Source organism: Oryctolagus cuniculus, chromosome 2 (genome assembly GCF_964237555.1).
Source record: "Oryctolagus cuniculus chromosome 2, mOryCun1.1, whole genome shotgun sequence".
NCBI lineage: Eukaryota > Metazoa > Chordata > Mammalia > Lagomorpha > Leporidae > Oryctolagus > Oryctolagus cuniculus.
In genome coordinates, this window is record NC_091433.1 from 89,071,411 (window position 1) to 89,094,159 (window position 22,749).

The 22,749-nt window shown below is 38.1% G+C and overlaps 1 protein-coding gene across 2 annotated transcripts in view; it reads left to right on the top strand.

Moving 5' to 3' along the window:
• The window catches only part of LOC103352167 (disintegrin and metalloproteinase domain-containing protein 32), a 193,422-nt gene extending 170,673 nt beyond the window's left edge, over nucleotides 1-22,749 (top strand). For both annotated transcript variants that reach the window (XM_070068579.1, XM_070068580.1), the window contains exons 15-18: nucleotides 1,559-1,742; nucleotides 6,102-6,185; nucleotides 21,451-21,551; nucleotides 22,650-22,749. In XM_070068579.1, coding sequence (XP_069924680.1) covers nucleotides 1,559-1,742; nucleotides 6,102-6,185; nucleotides 21,451-21,551; nucleotides 22,650-22,683 — 403 coding nt within the window. In that variant the 3' untranslated portion in view covers nucleotides 22,684-22,749. The remainder of the gene's footprint in view (nucleotides 1-1,558; nucleotides 1,743-6,101; nucleotides 6,186-21,450; nucleotides 21,552-22,649) is intronic.

Here is a 22,749-nt window from a genome sequence, read left to right on the forward strand (position 1 = left end):
GAGGTCTTTGAGGGTAGGAGTAACATTTACTCATATTTTTTATTCGTCTATAGTGAGAGATAAAATTATGGGGTACATTGATTATATGATAGTAAATATATAATATGCACAGTGAATAGAAATCTATTATGAATGAAATCCTGGGGCTGGTGCTATGGTGTAGTGGGTGGGGCCACTGCCTGTAGTGCTGGCATTCCATATGGGCACCAGTTCCAGACCCGGCGGCTGCTCCAATTCTGATCCAGCTCTCTGGATTCTCCACCAATGGAGGATGGCCCAGGTCCTTGGGCACCTGTGTGTGAGACCCAGAGGAGACTCCTGGCTCCTGGAGGCAGATCAGTGCAGCTCCGGCAATTCATTGCAGCCATCTGGGGAGTGAACCAGTGGATGGGGGACTGACATTTCTCTCTCTCTCTCTCTCTCTCTCTCTCTCTCTCTCTGTCGGCTTCTCTGTAACTCTGCCTTTCAAATAAATAAATCAATCTTTAAAAAAACAAAAAGAATGAAATCCTGACATTAGATAAAAGATTGCAGGAACTGGTAATGATTATGCTACGTGAAATAAGCCAGACCCAGAAATACAAATATCACGTCTTCCCTTGTTTGTGGAAGTTAATATATAGAGTGTATGAAAATTGGATGGATGTCATATCACTTGGAATATATTTATAAATATTGCTTCACTGAGAGGTAGAGTTACAGACAGAGAGAAGGAGAGACAGAGAGAAAGGTCTTCCATCTGCTGGTTCACTCCCCAGCAACAGCCAGGGCTGCACTAATTCGAAACCAGGGACCGGGAGCTTCTTCTGGGTCTCCCACATGGGTGCAGGGGCCCAAGCACTTTGGTCATCTTCCACTGCTTTCCCAGGCCATAATCAGAGAGCTGGATCAGAAGAGGAGCTGCTAGGACATGAACTGGTGCCGATATGGGATACTGGCACCACAGGCAAAGGCTTAGCCTACTATGCCACAGCACTGGCCTAATTTTAATGAACTTTTAACAGATTCAATATGATTTGTAGATACAAGTCTAAGAACCTGATGATATCCTACTCTTCCCTCCCTCTCTTTTACCTTTTTTTTCAGTTTTAGAAATAATACATTTTAAGCCGGTGCTGCAGCTCAATAGGCTAATCCTCCGCCTGCGGCGCTGGCACACTGGGTTCTAGTCCCGGTTGGGGTGCCAGATTCTGTCCCGGTTGCCCCTCTTCCTGTCCAGCTCTCTGCTATGGCCCGGGAGTGCAGTGGAGGATGGCCCAAGTGCTTGGGCCCTGCACCCACATGGGAGACCAGGATAAGTACCTGGCTCCTGCCATTGGATCAGCGCGCAGCACGCCGGCCGCAGCAGCCATTGGAGGGTGAACCAACGGCAAAGGAAGACCTTTCTCTCTGTCTCTCTCTCACTGTCCACTCTGCCTGTCAAAAAAAATTACATTTTCTCCTAAGTGCATTGACATAAATAAATAGTGATTCTTTTTTAAGCAAATAAAGCAAATCCAAATCATTCCTAATTAAGTGTTTAATGCATAATAATTATTTACATTTATTATGTTTGCAGGAATCTTATATGTGGACGATTAATTTGTACCTACCCTTCTCGAACTCCTTTCTATCAAGCAAATGGTGCTGTGATTTATGCTTACGTACGAGATAATATATGTGTGACGATAGACTACAAATTGGCTGGTTCAGCGCCAGATCCACTGGAGGTCAAAAACGGCTCTGAATGTGATACAGGGAGGGTAAATGATTTAAAATCTATTTGACACTAGTTTTATTCACTACTTTAATATATTCATTTATGAATCAAATTTTATTCATTTCTAGTGTTGTATGTATTTGGAGGACAAAATAAATATATTTAATTTCTAGATACTAAGAGGATAATGGTATGTCTTAAAATTCCCGTGTTTACAGCAAGGAAACTCCAATTACTTTAAGGTTGGAGATTGGAGAGAAGTCTTAGAAATACATTGAGGTTAAGTACTTCATAGCATGGGAAATCATGATTTTCCTCAGATAAAGGACAAAGTAGGAATCCTACTAGTATTATAAAAGTATGTCACTCCATAACTCAGTTTATAAGGGCCCACCTGATATCAAGCAGATTATAATTAAATCTCATCTCTTATCTGTTGACATTATGCAAGTGACTTAACCAGTCTGAGAAACTTCAACTCTATGTAAAGTGAGGATAATGATAACATTTACTCCATGGCCCAATGTAAGAGCTAAATAAAATTCAGGTATTATTATTGATTTTTACCACTATAATTTTTTATATCTGAGCCCAACAGAAGTCTGAAAAAAAATAGAAGAAATAAATTTACCTCAAAACCTCATCTTTGTTCACGAGGAAACATATGTATAATTATAGTATAAATAGTAGAAACATAGTAAAAACTGTAAGTTTTAAAGACAGATGCACATAAATTTGAATTCTGAATCTTCCACTTACTTGTTAAGTTATCTTGAACATATTATTTAATATGGTTAAACTTTTATTTAGTGGGTAAACTTCTAATAATTTTACAGTTTAAATAAAGTTTACAAGGGAAAATACATACTCTCATTAATACTGGTTTCCTTTTCATGCATAGAAGTTGCAAATGTCTTCTTGAAGGAAGTTTAGGCCAGGGAGCTCAGTAGATATATTTATGAATATATTCATGAAGCCAAAACAACTAAAATATGCAACACTTCCATAAAATATTTGAGATTATTCAGTGGGTAATTTAATAAGAATAGAATACTTTTTATATCATGAACAATTCTGAGAGATAATGTGTGAAAACAGATTTTATCAGTAGCTTTTTATAATACTATAAATTATGTATGTTGAAGCACTTTGTTTTCTAAGTCAGTGTTCTCATGTAGTAGGCACCTTATCTCAATTTCAATCAAGCTAGGCATAGAATACATGCTACATTCCAAGAGGAGTTTTTAAGTACACCTCACTGTGGCTGGCTCTGTGGCACAGAGGGTTAAAGCCTCAGCCTGCAGTGCCAGCAGCCCATGTGGGCTCTTTTTTGGATCCAGGTTCCTGCGAATGCACCGGAGAAAGTAGCAGAGGATGAGCTAAGTCCTTGAGCCCCAGCACTCACATGGGAGACCCAGAAGAAGCTCCAGGCTCCTGACTCCTGGCTCCTAAATTCAGATTGGCTCAGCTCTGGCCATTGCAGCCATTTGGGGAGGAACCAGCAGATAGAAGACATATTTCTCTCTCTGTGTCTCTACCTCTCTCTAATTCTTTCAAATAAATATTTTTTTTTAAAAAAAACCACACTTCATTTCCCAGTTCCAGTGAGAGAAGAGTTAAAGAGTTAGATTCAGGGTTTAAAGGGATTATATTGGTGGCCAGTATTGTGGGTTAGTGGGCTAAGCACTGTATTTGATGTTTATTCCCTATATTGGAGAAACTTTTCAAGTCCCAGCTGCTCTGCTTCTAATCTAGTTCCGTGCTAATGTACATGGGAAAGTAGCAGACGATGGCCCAAAATTTAAGTCCCTGCCACCCAGGTAACAGATTTTGGTGGAGTTCTTGGTTCCTGGCTTTGGCCTGGCCCAGCCATGGCTCCTATGGCCATTTGGGGAATGAACTGGAAAATGGAAGATTCTTCTCTCTCTCTCTTTCGCTCTCTCTTGCTCTCACTCTCTTTCATTCTATCACTCTGCCTTTCAAATAAATAAATCTTAAAAGATCAGATTTTAAAAGGCTTTGTGGTCTATTTCTTTGAAGAGTTGTATTGTGCATTAATGTGTAAAATGAGGCATTTTCACATTCATCATCTCGTTTTGACTTACAACTGAAATGCCATTTACTTTTTCTATTTTTAGAGAAATGCATTTTGCTCATGTAGGAAAACTGTAATTTAGAAAAGCTGAGACTGCTGTAAGTAACAGAGTTGGGGATATATCCCTAGTACTTTGCATCCCAATTGGCACACTTTATCTATCCCTAGTACTTTCCCATTTGGTACACTTCATTTTTTCAATTAAAGGCTTGTTTGGGAGGGAGGGAGACAGATAGGAAGACATAATGAGAGAGTAAGAGAGCTCCCATCCACTAGTTCATGTTACAAAAGCCAAGTACTTGGTTCAGGTTTTCCATGTGAGTGGCAGGGGCTCGTCTGGCATCTCCTGCAGCCTTCCAGGTGTGACTGAACTGGAAAGTGGAATCAGGAGTGGAGCCTGGGACTCAAACCCAGGCATTTTTTAACCCCTAGGCAAAATGTCTACCCCCTGCTTACTCTTTTTTAAAGAGTTATGTATATATTATTTGAAAATCAGAGTTAGAGAGAGAGAGATCTTCCACCACTAGTTTACTCCCCAGATGGCCACAATGGCCAAGGCTGGGTCAGGCTGAAGCCAGTAGTCTCAAACTCCATCTGGGTCTCCCACATGGGTGGCAGGGGCTCAGACATCTGGAACATTCTCCACTACTTTTCCAGGAACATTAGCAGCGAGCTGGAGTGGAAGTGGAACAGTCAGGACTTTAATTGGTGCCCATATAGGGTGCAGACATGCAGGTGGCAGCTTAATCTATTGTGCCACAACACCCTGCTTACTCTATCCTTAAACTTAAAAGGATATGCATACATTTATGGTATATTTTGTAATAAAGTTATCAGTATCTCATTAAGTTTAAAGATGTTTAGTTTTATTTTATTTCAAGAAGGGAGAGGAAGAGAGAGAGGGAAAGGGAAAGGGAAAGAGGGGGAAAGGGAAAGGGAAAGAGAGAGAGAGAGGAGAGAGAGAGATCTCCATTTATTGGTTTACTCCCCAATGCATACATCTGCCAGGGCTGAGTCAGGCCAAAGCCAGGAGCCTGGTACTCTGTGTGGGTCTCCAACATGGGTGGGAGGGACCCACATATTTGAACTATCATCTGGGCCTGGTGCCGCAGCTCACTAGGCTAATCCTCCACCTTGTGGTGCCGGCACACCAGGTTCTAGTCCCGGTCGGGGCGCCGGATTCTGTCCCAGTTGCCCCTCTTCCAGGCCAGCTCTCTGCTGTGGCCAGGGAGTGCAGTGGAGGATGGCCCAAGTGCTTGGGCCCTGCACCCCATGAGAGACCTGGCTCCTGCCATCAGATCAGCACAGTGTGCCGGCTGCAGTGTGCCGGCCGCGGCGGCCATTGGAGGGTGAACCAATGGCAAAGGAAGACCTTTCTCTCTCTCACTGTCTACTCTGCCTGTCAAAAAAAAAAAAAAATTGAACTATCATCTGCTGCCTCCTAGGATAAGCAGTAGCAGCAAGGGGGACCAGAAGTGGAGTAGCTGGGATTGAACAAGGCACTCCACATGAAATATGGTATTCCAAAGAGTGACTTAACAACTGAAACAAACAATACATGCCTCCTTTATTATGTTTTAATAAAAGATCCCATTATATACATTAAATACTTAGGGGGATCTAGTAAAGCTCATAATTTATGAAAACAATATGTGCTATGATTATATTGAGTTGATTTTCTGTGCAAATTTTTTAATGTCCAATGGATGCAATACATTCTTTTAACTATGTGCTCAAGAATAGTTTTTTTACATTTCATTGTATTCTAATAAAAAGTTGTTCTTTGATTATTAATTTCTTTTTGGCATGACCAATCTTATTTCATTGATATTCCCTAGTTCCTGCCTGAAAACTTCTAAATATTATTTATTTTATTTTAGTTTTAGGTTTATAGCAAAATTGACTATATGCTACAAAGGGTTTCCATGTACTTTTTGCCATCTACATTCCACACAACCAACCCCACAATCCACAACCTACACCATAGTCATAAATTTGGTGCATCTACACTGACTCATCTTTATCAACTAAAGTTCATAGTTTGCATTAGGGTTACCTGGAAAATCCTCAAATATTTGGAGATTAAATAACATCCTTCTAAATAACACATTGGTGGAGAAGAATACTGAACAGAAATTTTAAAGCATTTTGAAATAAATGAAATACAACTTCTCAAAATTAGTGGAACACAGTGAAAGTGGTACCTAGAAATTTATAGCATTGAGTGATTGATTTTATCCTATGCAATTATTGATTTTGATATATATTGGCTGAATTTTTTTGACTTTTTCGTACATTTTTCTTTAGATTTGTATAAATCGTTTATGTGTAGAATCAAGAACACTTAAAAGTCAATCATATACTTGTCGACAACAGTGCCATGGAAATGGAGTAAGTAAGCCTATGTTTCCCTGAATCACATCTCTCTTGAGAGTAATCATTCACTAGTTTTTCAGTGTTTATTGAGTCCCTAGATGTGCCGGGCTCTGTTATCTTATTTACATGTGAGTTGGTCTGAATAACTATATTCAGGAGCCATAATTAGTTTTACAGAACACATTGAATAGAATTGAATTGAATTTTAAAATTATCATGAATGGGTGATGGATTTTGTTTTGTTAAATACCTTTTCTTTATCGACTGGTGTGATAATATGATTCTTCTTTAACCTGTTTGTATGTGGTGAATTAAATTTAACATTCAACCAGTCTTGTATACTTTGGGGTAAATATCACTAGATTGTAATATATAATCATTTGTAATATGTAATATATAATAATATATAATATATAATAATTGAGCATGCTAATACTTTGTTGGGGATATTTTGATCTATATTCATGAAGCATTTGTATTTTACATTTCTTGTAATATTTTTCTCTTGTTTGGGTATTAGTGCAATATTGGCCTGAATAATTAATTAGGGCATATCCCCTCTGCTTCTATCTTCTGGAAGAGATTGTAGAAAACTGAAGTTATTTCATGCTACATTGGTAGAATTTACCAATGAATCCATCTGAATAATTATTTCTTAGATCAATTAATAAGAAAATTGTTGCTTTATGTTATCATTGTCAAATTCTCTTCATTCTTTATTTAAAATTGATTTTCCAGCATATAATTTTCATTTTCACAAAACTTATTTTTTTAACTTTTATTTAATGAATATAAATTTCCAAAGTACAGCTTATGCATTACAATGGATTCCCCCCCATAACGTCCCTCCCACCCGCAACCCTCCCCTCTCGCACTCCATCTCATGCCTTCCATTCACATCAAGATTCATTTTCGATTCTCTTTATATACAGAAGATCAGTTTAGCATACATTAAGTAAAGATTTCAACAGTTTGCTCCCACACAGAAACATAAAGTGAAAAATAATACATGATTTTTTAAATGATGATGAAAGCAGATCAGACCTATTGTCATGTTTAATCCCAGTGAGAGTCAAGTTGGGAATTGATAATTTCTTTTTTTTTTTTTTACAGAAGATCAGTTTAGTATACATTAAGTAAAGATTTCAACAGTTTGCAACCCCCTAGAAACACAAAGTGAAATATACTGTTTGAGTACTCGTTATAGCATTAAATCTCAATATACAGCACATTAAGGACAGAGATCCTACATGAGGAGTAAGTGCACAGTGACTCCTGTTGTTGACTTGACAAACTGACACTCCTATTTATGCATCAGTAATCTCCCTATGCTCCAGTCATGAGTTTCCAAGGCTATGGAAGCCTTTTGAGTTCTCCGACTCTTATCTTGTTTAGACAAGGTCATAGTCAAAGTGGAGGTTCTCTCCTCCATTCAGAGAAAGGTACCTCCTTCTTTGAAGACCTGTTCTTTCCACTGGGATCTCACTCACAGAGATCTTTCATTTAGGTGGTTTTGTTTGTTTGTTTGTTTGTTTGTTTGTTTTTTGCCAGAGTGTCTTGGCTTTCCATGCCTGAAATACTCTCATGGGCTTTTCAGCCAGATCGGAATGGCTTTAGGGCTGATTCTGAGGCCAGAGTGCTGCTTAGGACATCTGCTGTTCTATGAGTCTGCTGTGTATCTCGCTTCCCATGTTGGATCACTCTCCCCTTTATTTATTCTATCGGTTAGTATTAGCAGGTACTAGACTTGTTTATGTGCTCCCTTTGACTCAGTCCTTTCATTATGATCAATTGTGAACTGAAATTGATCACTGGGACTAGTGAGATGGCATTGGTACATGCCACCTTGATGGGATTGAATTGGAGTCCCTGGTATGTTTCTAACTCTACCATTTGGGGCAAGTCATCTTGAGCATGTCCCAAATTATACATCTCTTCCCTCTCTTATTCCCACTCTTATGTTTAACAGGGATCACATTTCAGTTAAATTTCAACACTTAAGAATAACTGTGTATTAATTACAGAATTAAACCAGTCATATTAAGTAGAACAGACAAAAAAATCTACTAAGAGGGACAACGTATTAAGTTGTTCATTAACAGTCAGGGCTATGCTGATCAAGTCACCGTTTCTCATAGTGTCCATTTCACTTCAACAGGTTTCCTTTTTGGTGTTCAGTCAGTTGTCACCGATCAGGGAGAACATATGGTATTTGTCCCTTTGGGACTGGCTTAGTTCACTCAGCATGATGTGTTCCAGATTCCTCCATCTTGTTGCAAATGACCATGTTTCATTGTTTTTGACTGCGGTATAGTATTCTAAAGAGTACTTATCCCATAATTTCTTTATCCAGTTTACCGTTGATGGGCATTTAGGTTGGTTCCAGGTCTTGGCTATTGTGAATTGTGCTGCAATAAACATTAGGGTAAGACCGCTTTTTTGTTTGCCAATTTCATTTCCTTTGGGTAAATTCCAAGGAGTGGGATGGCTGGGTCGAACGGTAGGGTTATTCAGGTTTCTGAGGAATCTCCAGACTGACTTCCATAGTGGCTTGACCAGTTTGCATTCCCACCAACAGTGGGTTAGTGTCCCTTTTTCCCCACATCCTCGCCAGCATCTGTTGTTGGTAGATTTCTGTATGTGAGCCATTCTCACCGGGGTGAGGTGAAACCTCATTGTGGTTTTGATTTGAATTTCCCTGATTGCTAGTGATCTTGAACATTTTTTCATGTGCCTGTTGGCCATTTGGATTTCCTCTTTTGAAAAATGTCTATTGAGGTCCTTGGCCCATCTCTTAAGTGGGTTGTTGGTTTTGTTTTTGTGGAGTTTCTTGATCTCTTTGTAGATTCTGGTTATTAACCCTTTATCTGTTGCATAGTTTGCAAATATTTTTTCCCATTCTGTCGGTTGTCTCTTCACTCTCCTGACTGTTTCTTTTGCAGTACAGAAACTTCTCAATTTGATGCAATCCCAATAGTTGATTTAGGCTTTGACTGCCTGCGCCTCCAGGGTCTTTTCCAGAAACTGTTTGTCTGTGCCAATATCCTGAAGGGTTTCTCCAATGTTCTCTAATAACTTGATGGTGTCAGGTCATAGATTTACGTCTTTAATCCACGTTGAGTGGATTTTTGTGTAAGGCGTAAGGTAGGAGTCTTGCTTCATGCTTCTGCACGTGGAAATCCAGTTTCCCAGCACCATTTATTGAATAGACTGTTCTTGCTCCAGGAATTGGTTTTAGATCCTTGGTCAAATATAAGTTGGCTGTAGATGTTTGGGTTGATTTCTGGTGTTTCAATTCTGTTCCATTGGTCTATCCATCTGTTTCTGTACCAGTACCGTGCTGTTTTGATTACAACTTCCCTGTAGTATGTCCTGAAATCTGGTATTGAGATGCCTCCGGCTTTGTTTTTGTTGTACAAGATTGCTTTAGCTATTCGAGGTCTCTTTTGCCTCCATATGAATTTCAGCATCATTTCTCTAGATCTGAGAAGAATATCTTTGGTATCCTGATTGGAATTGCATTGAATCTATAAATTGCTTTTGGGAGAATGGACATTTTGATGATTTTGATTCTTCCAATCCATGAGCATGGAAGATTTTTTTTTCCATTTTTTGGTATCCTCTTCTATTTCTTTCTTTAAGATTTTGTAATTCTCATCGTAGAGATCTTTAACATCCTTGGTTAAGTTTATTCCAAGGTATTTGATTGTTTTTGTAGCTTTTTAAAATATTTCTTTGAAGGCTGTTGATAAATACACTCAGTTTTTGTTGCAGTATTTCTTTTTCACTTTAGTAAAATAATTTCATAGGATTACAAATTTTATGTTGGTGATTTTTTCTTGTAAACTTCTTTGTGCTCACATGGTTTCCGAAGAGAAATCCAATGTAATTTTATCACTGTACTTCTGTAGATAACATGTTTTACCTAATCTGGCTTCTCTCAAAATTTGTTCTTTATCTTTGATTTTCTGTAGCTTGAAAATTATACGATTAGGTGTAAATTTTGACATTTACCCAGATTGATATTTTTTGAATTTCCAGGTCCTGTGATTTGATATAAGAAATAATTTCAGAAAATTTTCAGTCATTCTTCCTTTAATTACTTCTTCCATTCCATTCTTTACTCTCCTTTTGGCTTTCCCATTACACATGTGTTTAAACTTTTCTAGTTGTCCCAAAGTTCTTTCATATTCCTTCTATTTTTTCAATCTTAACTCTGTTTTTAAGTTTTATAAAATTCTAAAAAAAATCCTCAAGCTTAGAGATCTTTCCTCATGAGCTCATCAAAGGCATTTTTAATCTCTAGAATTTCTTTTTGACGCTTAGAATTTCTATCTTTTGTTACATTATGTATCTATTTTTGCATGCTCTCTACTTTGTCCATTAGAGCTGTTAGCATGTTAATCATAATTTCAAATTGCTTGTCTTAGAATCCCATCTTCCTTGCCATATAGGGGTCAGATTCTGATGCCTTTTTAAAGTGTTTTTAACCTTATAGTATGCTTTGTTAATTTTACTTGATAAAACATGTTGACTTGTTAAAAAAATAATGTGCTGGTAAGATGTATGTCCAATGGTAGATCTCAGTCTTTTTTAAAAAGATTTATTAATTTATTTATTTGAAAGTCAGAGTTACACAGAGAAAAGGAGAGGCAGAGAGAGAGAGGTCTTCCATCCACTGGTTCACTCCCCAAATGGCTACAATGGCAGGAGCTGTGCTGATCAGAAGCCAGGAGCCAGGAGCTTCTTCCCAGTCTCCCATGCGGGTGCAAGGGCCCAAGGACCTGGACCATCTTCTACTAATTTTCCAGGCCACAGCAGAGAGCTGGACCAGAAGTAGAGAAGCCAGGACTCAAACCAGCGTCCATATGAGATGCCATCACTGCAGGTTTACCTGCTATGCCACAGTGCTGGCACCTAGATCTCAGTCTTTTAGTGAGTCTGTTCTTTCTTTCTTTTTAAAAAAGATTTATTTATTTATTTATTTGAAAGGGGTGGGGAGAGAGGGAAAGAGGGAGAGAGAGAGAGAGAGAGTCTTCCATCCATTGCTTCATTCCCCAAGTGGCCACATCAGCCAAAGTTGGGCTGATCCTAAGCCAGGAGCCAGGAGCTTCTTCCGGGTCTCCTATGTGGGTGCAGAGGCCCAAGCACCTGGGCCATGTTCTACTGCTTCCCAGGCCAGCCGTAGCAGAGAGCTGGATCAGAAGTGGAGCAGCCAAGACTAGAAGAAGCACCCATATGGAATGCTGGTGCTGCAAGCGATGGCTTAACCTGCTACGACACGGTGCCAGCCCCAGTTGAATTTGTTATTTCTGGACTGTGAATATCACAGTCCTTTTTTCCGTTGGTTCACCCCACTATGGCCGCTGCGGCCGGTGCACTATGCTGATCCGAAGCCAGGAGCCAGGTGCTTCTCCTGGTCTCCCATGTGCACCATGTGGGTGCAGGGCCCAAGGACTTGGGCCATCCTCCACTGCACTCCCGGGCCACAGCAGAGAGCTGGACAGGAAGAGGGTCAACCGGGACAGAATCCGGCGCCCTGACTGGGACTAGAATCCAGTGTTCTGGTGCCGCAGGCAGAGGATTAGCCTATTGAGCTGTGGCGCCAGCCTCAATTTTTTTTAATGTAGGTACTTATTGCTGTAAGCTTTCTTTTTGACACTCCTGTTTCTATAACCCATAAATTTTGATATGTTGTATTTACATTTTATTTTGTTTTTAGGAAATTTTTTATTTCTCTTTTGATTTCTCCTAGACACACTGTTCATTCAGGAGCATGTCATTCAGTATCCATTTGTTAATTTTGTTTTTAACTTTCAGCTTCTTTCCATTGTGGTCTGTAAAAATACATGACATGATTTCAATTTTTAAAAATTTGTTCATGGCTGGCATTGTGGCATAGTGGGTAAAAGTGCCACCTGCAATCCCAGCCTCTCATGTAGGTGCCAGTTAAATCTCCAGCTCCCTGCTAATGTACCTGGGAAAGCAGCAGAGGATGGCCTAAGTGCTTGGCTTCCCTGCACCTATGTGGGTGATCAGGAAGAAGTTTCTGACTCCTGACTCTGGCCTTGCCCAGTCCTGGCTGTTGTGGCCATTTGTGGTGTGAACCAATAAGTAGAAGGTACCTCTCTCTCTTCCTCTCTCTGTGTATCTCTGACTTTCAAAGAAGAATCTTAAAAAAAAATAAAAATTTTTTGAGATTTGTGTGGCTAGTTCATGCTAGAGAATGTTCCATGCATTGCTGAATGAATGCATAATCTGTAGTTGTTGAATGCAGTATTCTGCAGATATCTATTAGGCCCATTTGGTCTATAGGGTAGATTAGTTCTGTTGTTCATCTGTTAAATTATTTCTGGTTGATCTGTGCATTGATGAATATGGGGTGTTGAAATCCCCTATTATTTTACTGGAACTTATGTTTCTGTTTAGATCCATTAACATTTGTTTTATTAAACTGAGTATAGCATTAGGTACATATACATTCAATATATGAAATCTTGATGAATTTATCCCTTACTTGTTACATATTGACCTTTTTTATCTCAAAATAGTTTTTGTTTTAAATTCTATTTTGTCTGATATGAGTATAGCTATTCCTTCTCACATTTTAAAAGGATTTATTTATTTATTTGAAAGCTAGAGTTACAGAGGGGCTGGCGCTGTGGCATAGCAGGTAAAGCCGCACGTTCAGTGCCAGCATCCCATATGGGTGCTGGTTTGGATCCCAGCTGCTCCACTTCTGATCCAACTCTCTACTGTAGCCTGGGAAAGCAGTAGAAGATGGTCCAAGTGCTTAGGCCCCTGCACCCACGTGGGAGACCCGGAAGGAGCTCCTGGCTCCTGAACGGCCAACTGGGGAGTGAACCAACAGATGGAAGACTCTCTCTCTCTCTCTCTCTCTGTTATTCTGACTTGTTATTCAAGTAAGTAAATAAATCTTTAAAAAAGGTAGAGTTACAGAGAGAGGGAGAGACAGAGACATATCTTCCATCCACTAGTTCACTCTGCCAAATGGCCACAATGGCCACCTCTGGGCTAGGAAAGTGCCAGGAGCCATGAACTTTTTCCATGTCTCCTACATGTGTAGCAAGGGCTCAGTTGCTTGGGCCAACTTCTGCTGCTTTGCTATGCACATTATCAAGGAGCTAGATTGGAACTTGTGCAGGTGGGACAAAAATCAGTGCCCAAGTGGATACTGGCAATGCAGGTGGCAGTTTAAACTGCTGTACCGTAATTATGGTCCTTCCTGCTCACTTTTGATTTCCGTTTGCATGGAATATCTTTTCCCATCCTTTCACTCTGTGTGTATCTATTGGTGAGATGTGTTTCTTCTAAACATCTTCTAAACACATCTTGGGTCTTGTTTTTTAATCCATTCTTTCAGTCTGTATTTTTTTATCTGGGGAATTTAGTATATTTACACTCAGGGTTATTATTGATAATTACTCGACCTTCCATTTTCCAAAAATATTTCTATCATTTGTTTTGTTTCTTTTTTTTAACCTGGGGGTTTCTGCCTTCATATTCTTTCATGATCCTGTGTTTTTATTCTCTATTTCTGTATGGATTACATCCTTAAGTATCATTTATAAGGCTGACCAAGTGATGAAAAATTCTCTCAATCAGAGCTTTACAGGGTTAAGCCTTATTGGTTGTCAGATTTTCCCATTCTTTCCTGGCCTGTAAGGTTTCTGTTGAGAAATCTGTTGTCAGTCTTATGGGAGATCCTTTAAAATGATGTGGTTCTCCCTACATGTAAACTTTTGGATATCTTTTTTATGTTCTACTTTGGAAAGTTTGGCTATAATGTGTCATTATGAGGATCTTTTCTGATTATACCTATTTGGGGTTCTGTATATTTCCTGTATTTGGATATCTATATCTTTTTTCAAATTGGTGAAATGTTCTACTATCATTTCCTTGAATAGGTTTTCCAATCTGTTCTTTTGCCCCTCAGATCTTGACACGCATATATTTGGTCATTTGATGGAATACCATAGAACCCAAACACTGTTTTTTTTTGCCTGAGATATTTCAAAAAACCTGTCTTCTAGATCAGGTGTTCTTTCTTCTCTCTCATCAAGTCTGTGGTTAAGGCTTCCCACTATATTTGTATTTGACTTATTGAATATGTAAATTTCTTATTTTCTGTTTGGTTTGTTTTCATTATCTATCTCTGCTGGATTTCTCATCCATGTCATGGACTGACTTCCTAATTTAATTTTACTGTTTACTCATATTCTTGAGTAACATAATGATTCTTTTGAATTCTTTTTCAGACATCTCATGAATTTCCCTTCACAGTCCAATATTGATGAATCATTGTGTTCCTTTTGGAGAGTCATACTGCCTTTTTCTTATTTCTTGTATTTCTTTGTTGATCTTTATACATTTGGACGATCTCTTGTTTCTACACTTCAGGAGGATCATTGTTTTTTATGTTTTATCCTGGAGGTTTGCATCTGGGCCTGGGTGAGACACCCAAGGCTTACACTTCAGTTCAGAGGGTATATATACTGCTTGGGGTCAGGGAGCTCTGGTTTGTGGGTGGAATGAGTCCAGAATGATACCCAAGATATGTGTGGTGAAATACCTAGGGCTATAGTCAGTGAGGTAGGGGATGTTTGAGGTGGCCAGTGTATTTAGCACCCAGCTTTCTTCTGTGCCAGGGTGAATCAGCTGATTCAGAACTCAGAGTGAGCTCGAGATGCCAATGACTTCACCCACCCAGGCATGTGCACTATCATTCAAACAAAAAACAGTGTTTGGGATCTACAGTATTCCGTCAAATGACCAAATATATGTGTGTCAAGAAGGTCTGAGGGGCAAAAGAACAGCTTAGAAAAGCTATTCAAGGAAATGATAGTAGAACGTTTCACCAGTTTGAAAAATGATCGTGCACCAATTCATTCCATTGCATTTTCCAGACTCTACCGTGAGATACATCTCCAGTGTGCAGGAGTTCTGAGTCTCTGCAGTCTGAATAGGCAAATACACAAGAATACAGCAGCAACCTGTAGTTTTTCAAGTGTCAGAATCTGGGAAGAAGTGGGAAAGAAGTTGGTTATCAATCTCAATGGATCATGCCTCCTTATTTCCAAAGCACTAGGGACTATTCTAGCCTCTATGCCCCCACTGTCCTCTACAGCAAAGAGCACTGTGTGCACCTGACCTCTGGAGCTGCTGCTTCCTTGCTGGGTCCAGCTGGACCTGGGACATATTTTGTCTTGCTAGAATGCAATAATATTTCTAGGGCCCCTGGAAAGTAGACAGGCGAGAATGTCTCATGAGTACCTGTCTTCTTAAACTGACATCTCCCTGCTGCAATCCCTGCTCTGAGAAGTTTGAGAGGAAACTTTGTGGGTTCCTCTGAATACTGGAAGCCCTGAGTCTTCGAGGTAGCACTTCATTACTGAGTTGCTTGTCTGTGACAGCAGGACTTATCTCTAGTGGGGGGTCACTCAGGTGAGAGGTCTTTGTAGAGGGGCCCTGTCTAAGCTCTGTTGTTACCCTCTCTATACAACAGAGAATTCCCTAAACCTGGGACCTCAGACACTTCCTTGTTCCTCCTTCTCTCTCTAGGCTGTTATGCCTTTTATGGATGTCACACCATATCACTTCTCTCCTACTGCCACGGATGCTCTTACTCAGGTCCTGACTTTGAGACGTAACTTCCTTCGAGTATCTTGTTAAATTATTAAGGGAAATAAAAAAAATCCTGCTCTTATAGGGCATTTTTTACCAAAGTTTGTATCCAGTATAAAACTTTAAAAAATAAAAAAGAAAGTTCAAAAGTGAGCAAGGTGACCTTTCACAAGGAGAAATCAGTAATGTTCAGCATAAATAATAAGTAAATTTAATGTAAAGAAGGAGAATGTGATACATAACATAAGAAAATATCAGTATATAGAAATAAATAAATAGAAGTGTTAAAATATTGTAAGCAATTGAAACAGACTTTTCAAAGCTACTGTATCTTGCAGTTTTATCAATTCTGACAGCCTATCAATGGAGCCTTTAGATTTTTCTATAAATAGAACCATGTCATTTGCAAATATGGATAACTGATTTCCTCCTTTCTGATTTGGATGTCTTCTATTTCCTTTTCTTACCCAACTGCTCTAACATTTCCAGTACTATGTTGTTAGAGATTTTCCCTGTTCAGCACAATGTTGTCTGTGGATCTGTCACATGTAGCCTTTTTTATGTTGAAGTACATTTCCTCTATACTTAATTTGTTGAACTTTTTTTGTCATAAAGGAATACATTAAATATTGTTGGATGCTTTTTCAGCATCTGAAATTATTATATATATTTTTACTATGTTGATATGATATATTCCATATGTGGATTTGTGTATGTGGACAATATTTGAATTTCTGGGAAAAATCCAAGTTAATCATAGTGTATCATCTTTTTTATGTATGGTTGGAATTGATTTGTTAGTATTTTGTTGAAACATTTACATCTGTGTTCATCAGTGATATTAAACTGTAATTTTTCTTTGGTTTTTAGTCATATCCTTAATTGGTATGGACATGAGAGTAATGCTGGTCTTGTAGCATGAGTCTGGAAAAATTACTTCTAGGTTTTTTTTTTTGAATAGTTAAGAAGAATTAGTGTTAGTTCCTTTTAAAGTAAATCAGTAAGTATTTTATATACCAATAAAATACTTGCTGAAAATCAGGAAAGCAATTTCATTCAAAATAGGCACAAAGGAATAAAGTCATTGTAAACTTAACCAAGGAAGTAAATGACCTATACAATGAAAATTGTAAGACACTGATAAGAGAAATTAAAGAAAACAACAAATAAAAAGATGGAAAGAGCTCCTATATTCATGGATTGCAAGAATGAATGTTAAAATTTCCATGTTGTTTAAAGAGATTTAAAAATTCAGTGTAGTCCCTATCAAAATATTAGTTTCTGTCACACAAAAAATCCTGAGTTTCTATAGAACCACAAAATACCTGTAGTAGCCCAAGAAATATTAAACAGTAATAGCAAAGATGAAGTCATTGCAACACGTGGTCTCAAAACACACTAAAAAGCTATAGGGAACAACATTGTACCAACATAAACTGATATATAAATCTATGGAACAGAATAGAGAACCTAGAAATAATTTCATCTATTTATAGCTGATTTTCAATGCAGTTGTCCAAACCATATGTTGGGGGAAGTAACAGCCTCTTCAGTAAATGGTGCTGGGAAAAATGAATATTAACATGTAGAAGAAAGACTCTAGCTCCCCCCCCCCCAGCTCTCACTAAAATACAAAGATCAACTCAATATAGATCAAAGCCATAGTAGAAAGGTGTGAAACAGTGAATATGTTAGAAGAAAACACAGGAAGAACTTCAATAAATTGGTATAGGTAATGATGTTTTGGGATACTAGTCCACAAATACAAGCAACAAAAGCAAAAAAAAAAAAACAAATAAAAAGTGAACAGAATTTTATCAGCATATTTCTCAGCAAGGGAAAGAAGCAAAAGTGGAAAGAGGAAACCTAGAGAATGTGAGAAAATACTTGGAAACTTTCCACCCAACAAGGGATTAATGTCTAGAATGTCTATGGAACTAAAAGAAATCCACAAAGAATCTCCAAATATTCTAGTCAAAAATAGATAAATGATCTTAATAAACATCTCTCAAGAAGGCATACAAATGGCCAATAAGTATATGAAAGAAATGATCAAAATAACTAATCATCAGCAAACTGCAAAATGAAAAGCGTAATCAAATATCTCATCCTGATCACAGTGACTATTATTTTTTTTTCATCTGACAGGTAGACTTATAGACAGTGAGAGACAGAGACAGAGAGAAAGGCCCTCCTTCCATTGGTTCGCTCCCCAAATGGCCGCTAAGGCCAGCGCTGCACTGATCCGAAGCCAGGAGCCAGGTGCTTCTTTCTGGTCTCCCATGTGGGTGCAGGGGACAAGCACTTGGGCCATCCTCCACTGTGCTCCTGGGCCACAGCAGAGAGATGGACTGGAAGAGGAGCAACTGGGACTAGAACTGGCACCCATATGGGATGCCAGCGCCGCAGGCGGAGGATTAACCAAGTAAGCCATGACCCAGTGATTATTATTTTAACAAAGTAAAAATCCAAAATGCTGGTGAGGATATGGAGAAAGAGGGACTCTCATGCTTTCTTGGTGGGAGTGTAAATTAATACAGCCAGTATGGAATTTGTATGGAGGTATCTCAAAAATGATCCAGCTATCCCAGTGGTATATATACCACTGCTGGGTATATATCTGAAGAAAATAAATGAGTTTATTAAAGAGAATATGCACTCCCATATTAATTGCAATACTAGTCACAATAGCCAAGGTAGGAAAGTAAGCAAAGTGTCCATTGGTGGATTAACAGGAAAAGAAAATGTTGTGTATATGTGTATACACAATGTAGTAGCCATCAAAGTATGGATTCTTGTTATTTGCAACAAAGTAGATGAAACTATAGGATATTATAATAAGTGAAATATAGTTGGCACAGAAAGATAATTCCATATGTGCTCACTCATATATGAAAGTTTAAAAGGTTGATTGTGTAGAAGTAGTATATTTGGTAGAAGAGAATATGATAGTGGTTACTAGGAGCTAGAAAAGGTTTGAGAGCAGAGGTAGACATAGTGGTTAGATAACTGGTACAACAATACAGTTATTTAGGAGAAACAAATTCTGATGTTCTCCAGCATAATAGAAAACTCTCCTTGTTTTAAAAGATATATGGATATCTGGACCCAGGAAGTTCAAAGAATCATAACCAGACTCAATCAAAAGACATTCTTCAAGGCATGTTATAGTCAAATTATCAAAAGTTAAGGACAAGGAGACAATCCAGGAGACACAGAAAAGTCTTGAGTTACATATAGACAAAAACCCATGAAAAAAACAGCGGATTTCTTGGCAGAAATCCTACAGAACAGAAAATTATGGGATTATATATTCATGGTCTTGAAAGAAAAAAAAAACCTCCTAAACAAGAATACTATATCCAGCAAAACTATCCTTTACAAGTGAGGGAGAAATAAAGTCATTCCCAGACAAAAACTAAGTGAATTTATCACAACCAGAAGAACCTTACAAAATCCTGAAGTGCTCAACATTAGAAGTAAAAGAATAATAATAGTCATCATGAATACATACTGTAGTACGAAAATACAAAAGATAAAGAGAATTCAACCTTGGCCGGCGCCGCGGCTCAGTAGGCTAATCCTCCACCTTGAGGCGCCAGCACACCGGGTTCTAGTCCCAGTCAGGGCACCGGATTCTGTCCCAGTTGCCCCTCTTCCAGGCCAGCTCTCTACAGTGGTCTGGGAGTGCAGTGGAGGATGGCCCAAGTGCTTGGGCCCTGCACCCCATGAGAGACCAGGATAAGTACCTCGCTCCTGCCATTGGATCAGTGGGGTGCACCGGCCACAGTGCACTAGCCGCGGTGGCCATTGGAGGGTGAACCAACAGCAAAGGAAGACCTTTCTCTCTGTCTCTCTCTCTTACTGTCCACTCTGCCTGTCAAAAAAAAGAATTCAACCTTATCATAACGGAAAGCTACAAAAGCACAAAAAAGATTAAGGAAGAATGAAATGATATATAAAACAATCAGTAACCAGTCTAAACAGTGGGCCTATTTAGAATTTGAGTATATTGACTATATTTCATTTTAGCACTAGAGAGTGCCCCAAGCCCAGGTTAGAGGAGATTCTCATAATGTCTATTCTGCTGGTGAGTAACTTATGTGGATGAGTTTGTAAGGGATCCACAGAAACATCCAAGCCTTGGATGAACTATGGAGAACTATCCAAACTTTCAAGTGTGGAGAACCTGGGGACCATTTTCTCACCACATGGTTCCCATAAACAGACTATGGTGTAACTTTTGGTGTTGGAAAGATTGACTGGTAAGGGGCAAAGGAATCTTGTGAAATGATGAAAATGTTCCATTTCTTGATAATGGTGTAGATTACATAGTTCTATCTGAAGAACTTACTGAGTTGTATATTTATATCTCTTCTTTTCCCATATGTAACTTTTGGCTCAAAGTAAAAATTAGATAAATATTTAATTATTTAACTATAATTATTGTTTTTGTTGTGGTATGGGTAATGAATTATGGAAGCATAATTAGTATACTGTAGACTTGAGCAAATAAGTTAATGTATTGAGAATGAGGCTGACAATGTTTCTTCCTGTTGGAGATAGGAATTTTACATATGTAAAAAGAAAAGTTTATAAAGTACCCTGTGAAATTATGTTGTAATTTAACATAACCTATTTCTTGAGAAAATTAATATAGTGCTCAGAAAAGAGATTCACAGTAAGTACAACACATGTGTTTACTATTATCAATCTAATTTAGACTGCAGAAAGTATTGGTTTCTAATGTTATGCTGAATGTATCTAATGTCCCTTTGAAATACAAAATGCCTTTTCTTTACACATCATACAAGTATAGCTGTTAGAAATTTCTCTGGGATGCCTGCATCTCATATTGGGGTACTTGAATTTGAGTCCTGGCTTTGTTCCCATCTCCAGCTTTCTGCTGATGTGTGCTCTGAGAGGCAGTGGGTGAAGGTCTCAAGTACTCGGGTCCCTACCTCCTACGTGGAAGATCCAGATTGAGTTCCTGTTTCCTGACTTTAGCCTGGCCCATCCCCAGATGTTTTGAGCACTTGGGGAGTGAAACAACATAAAAGAGCACTATCTCTCTCTCTCTCTGTATGATCTATCTACCTTTATCTCCGTTTTTCAAATAAAGTAAATGTTATACATAAATTTAAGAAAAAATGAAACAGAACTCAGTCCTGATTAAGAGTGATTAATATTTAGCAGCTATCTGGATAAGGGTGCAGTTCTCATCTGGTGGTGCAGAAGACTTCAAACTACACCATGGCCTCACTGAACATGGAGAAGAGAAGACCTATTCACAGTTAGCTCTGAGGGATTGTCCAAGTTCTCTCCAGCACATCACTGGAAGGCTCACTGTTTCCTTCAAAACGAACACACACATTATTTGCTGATAGACATTTGAAAGTGTTAAATGTTTGTAATGTAAATATGGTGAACCTCAGTTTACAGATACTTTTATTCCTGTTTCTATTTTAAAAGTGTATTTTGGTCTAAGAAACCAAGTATTTGATTTGTGGATTATTTGCTACATAAACCACGTAAACAAGTTTAAGGCATAAAATTACACACAATGATCGTCTCATATTTTTCACTTTCTATGAAAAAACACTTTAATCATTTAAATTTCTAAAATTTATCCTAGGTGTGCAATTCCAAAGGGGCATGCCATTGTGCTCAAGGGTTCCTACCTCCAAATTGCCAACGGCGTGCCAGAGGATTACGTTTATTGCCTGAGGAAAAGGGTAATTATCTACCCCCATAGATAGCCATTGCTTGTCTTCACTAAAACACAAGTTAGATCTTACCATTAACAGAGAGTCTAATATTTGCAATGGAAAGGTATCAGACTTCTGTTAAGGAATGGAAACCAAAATATATCTTCAGCTTGCTCTTTTCTAAAATGAAATACTATGATTGAAAATTGAATTCTTTAAAGTTTTCTCTTTACCAGTATCAATCGGTATTTACCTATATTCTCTCAGAATATTTTCAATTTTCCTCCCCATCCTTATGATTAATCAAAAATGAAACATTTACTCTTGGTCTAGTACTTTTTACTGTGTTTTCTGTTACACTAGTAGAAAAAATAAAATAGATAAGACTTTATTCTGAAGTTTATCATTTAAATGAGAAGAATCTATAAATTACTACTTAAGAGTGGATACAAATTGCTCTAGGATAGTATTTTTATTTACCATAGTTTTTAGTTTTCTTTCATTCATTCCATCATTGAGGTAGCAAATATTTATCAAAGTCTTAATATATTGCCAGCTGCTGATGTAGGCACTGGCGATTGTACAGTGAGCAAAGGAAACCCACGGATCTTAGAGAGGACTGTAGTTCTGTATACCTGATACTGACAAGTAACAGATTTTAGAGGTTGGGGCTCAAGTCTCCTTATTTTTTATTCCAGTACCCTTTGAGGAGCACTGAAGTGGCTCTGTATGTGAAAATAGAGTCCTAATGTCAAAAGCCAACAAACATATTAAGGAAAAATTGTGAAATCCACAAATCCCTTTGATAATCTAATCCTTTGAAAAATTTTGCAATAATGCAAATTTAAGTGACCTTGCAAATAGACAATACTGCATTATATATCAATGAAGTTTTATTGGCCCCTTATTTGTGTTATAGTGAAATTTTTGCTGTAGCTGTATAATATTGCATAGTTTTGGAGCTTTCTGGTACTTGGCTTCCCATTAATAATTTCAAGTATTATGATTCTAAATTTATTTTTCTATGTTCCTTGAATAAACAATTAAGATCTTCATAATTTTATGACAAATAAAAATTGTATGCTTTTTTTGTTTTGGTTTTTAATATATTTTTTATTTTTTAGGTTTTAAATCAGGAAGAAGTATTTTTTGAATGCTGAAAAGCATTGGCTTCTAGGTTTTCTATGTTGGTTTTCCTATTCTCATTGTAGCCACTGCAATAATTG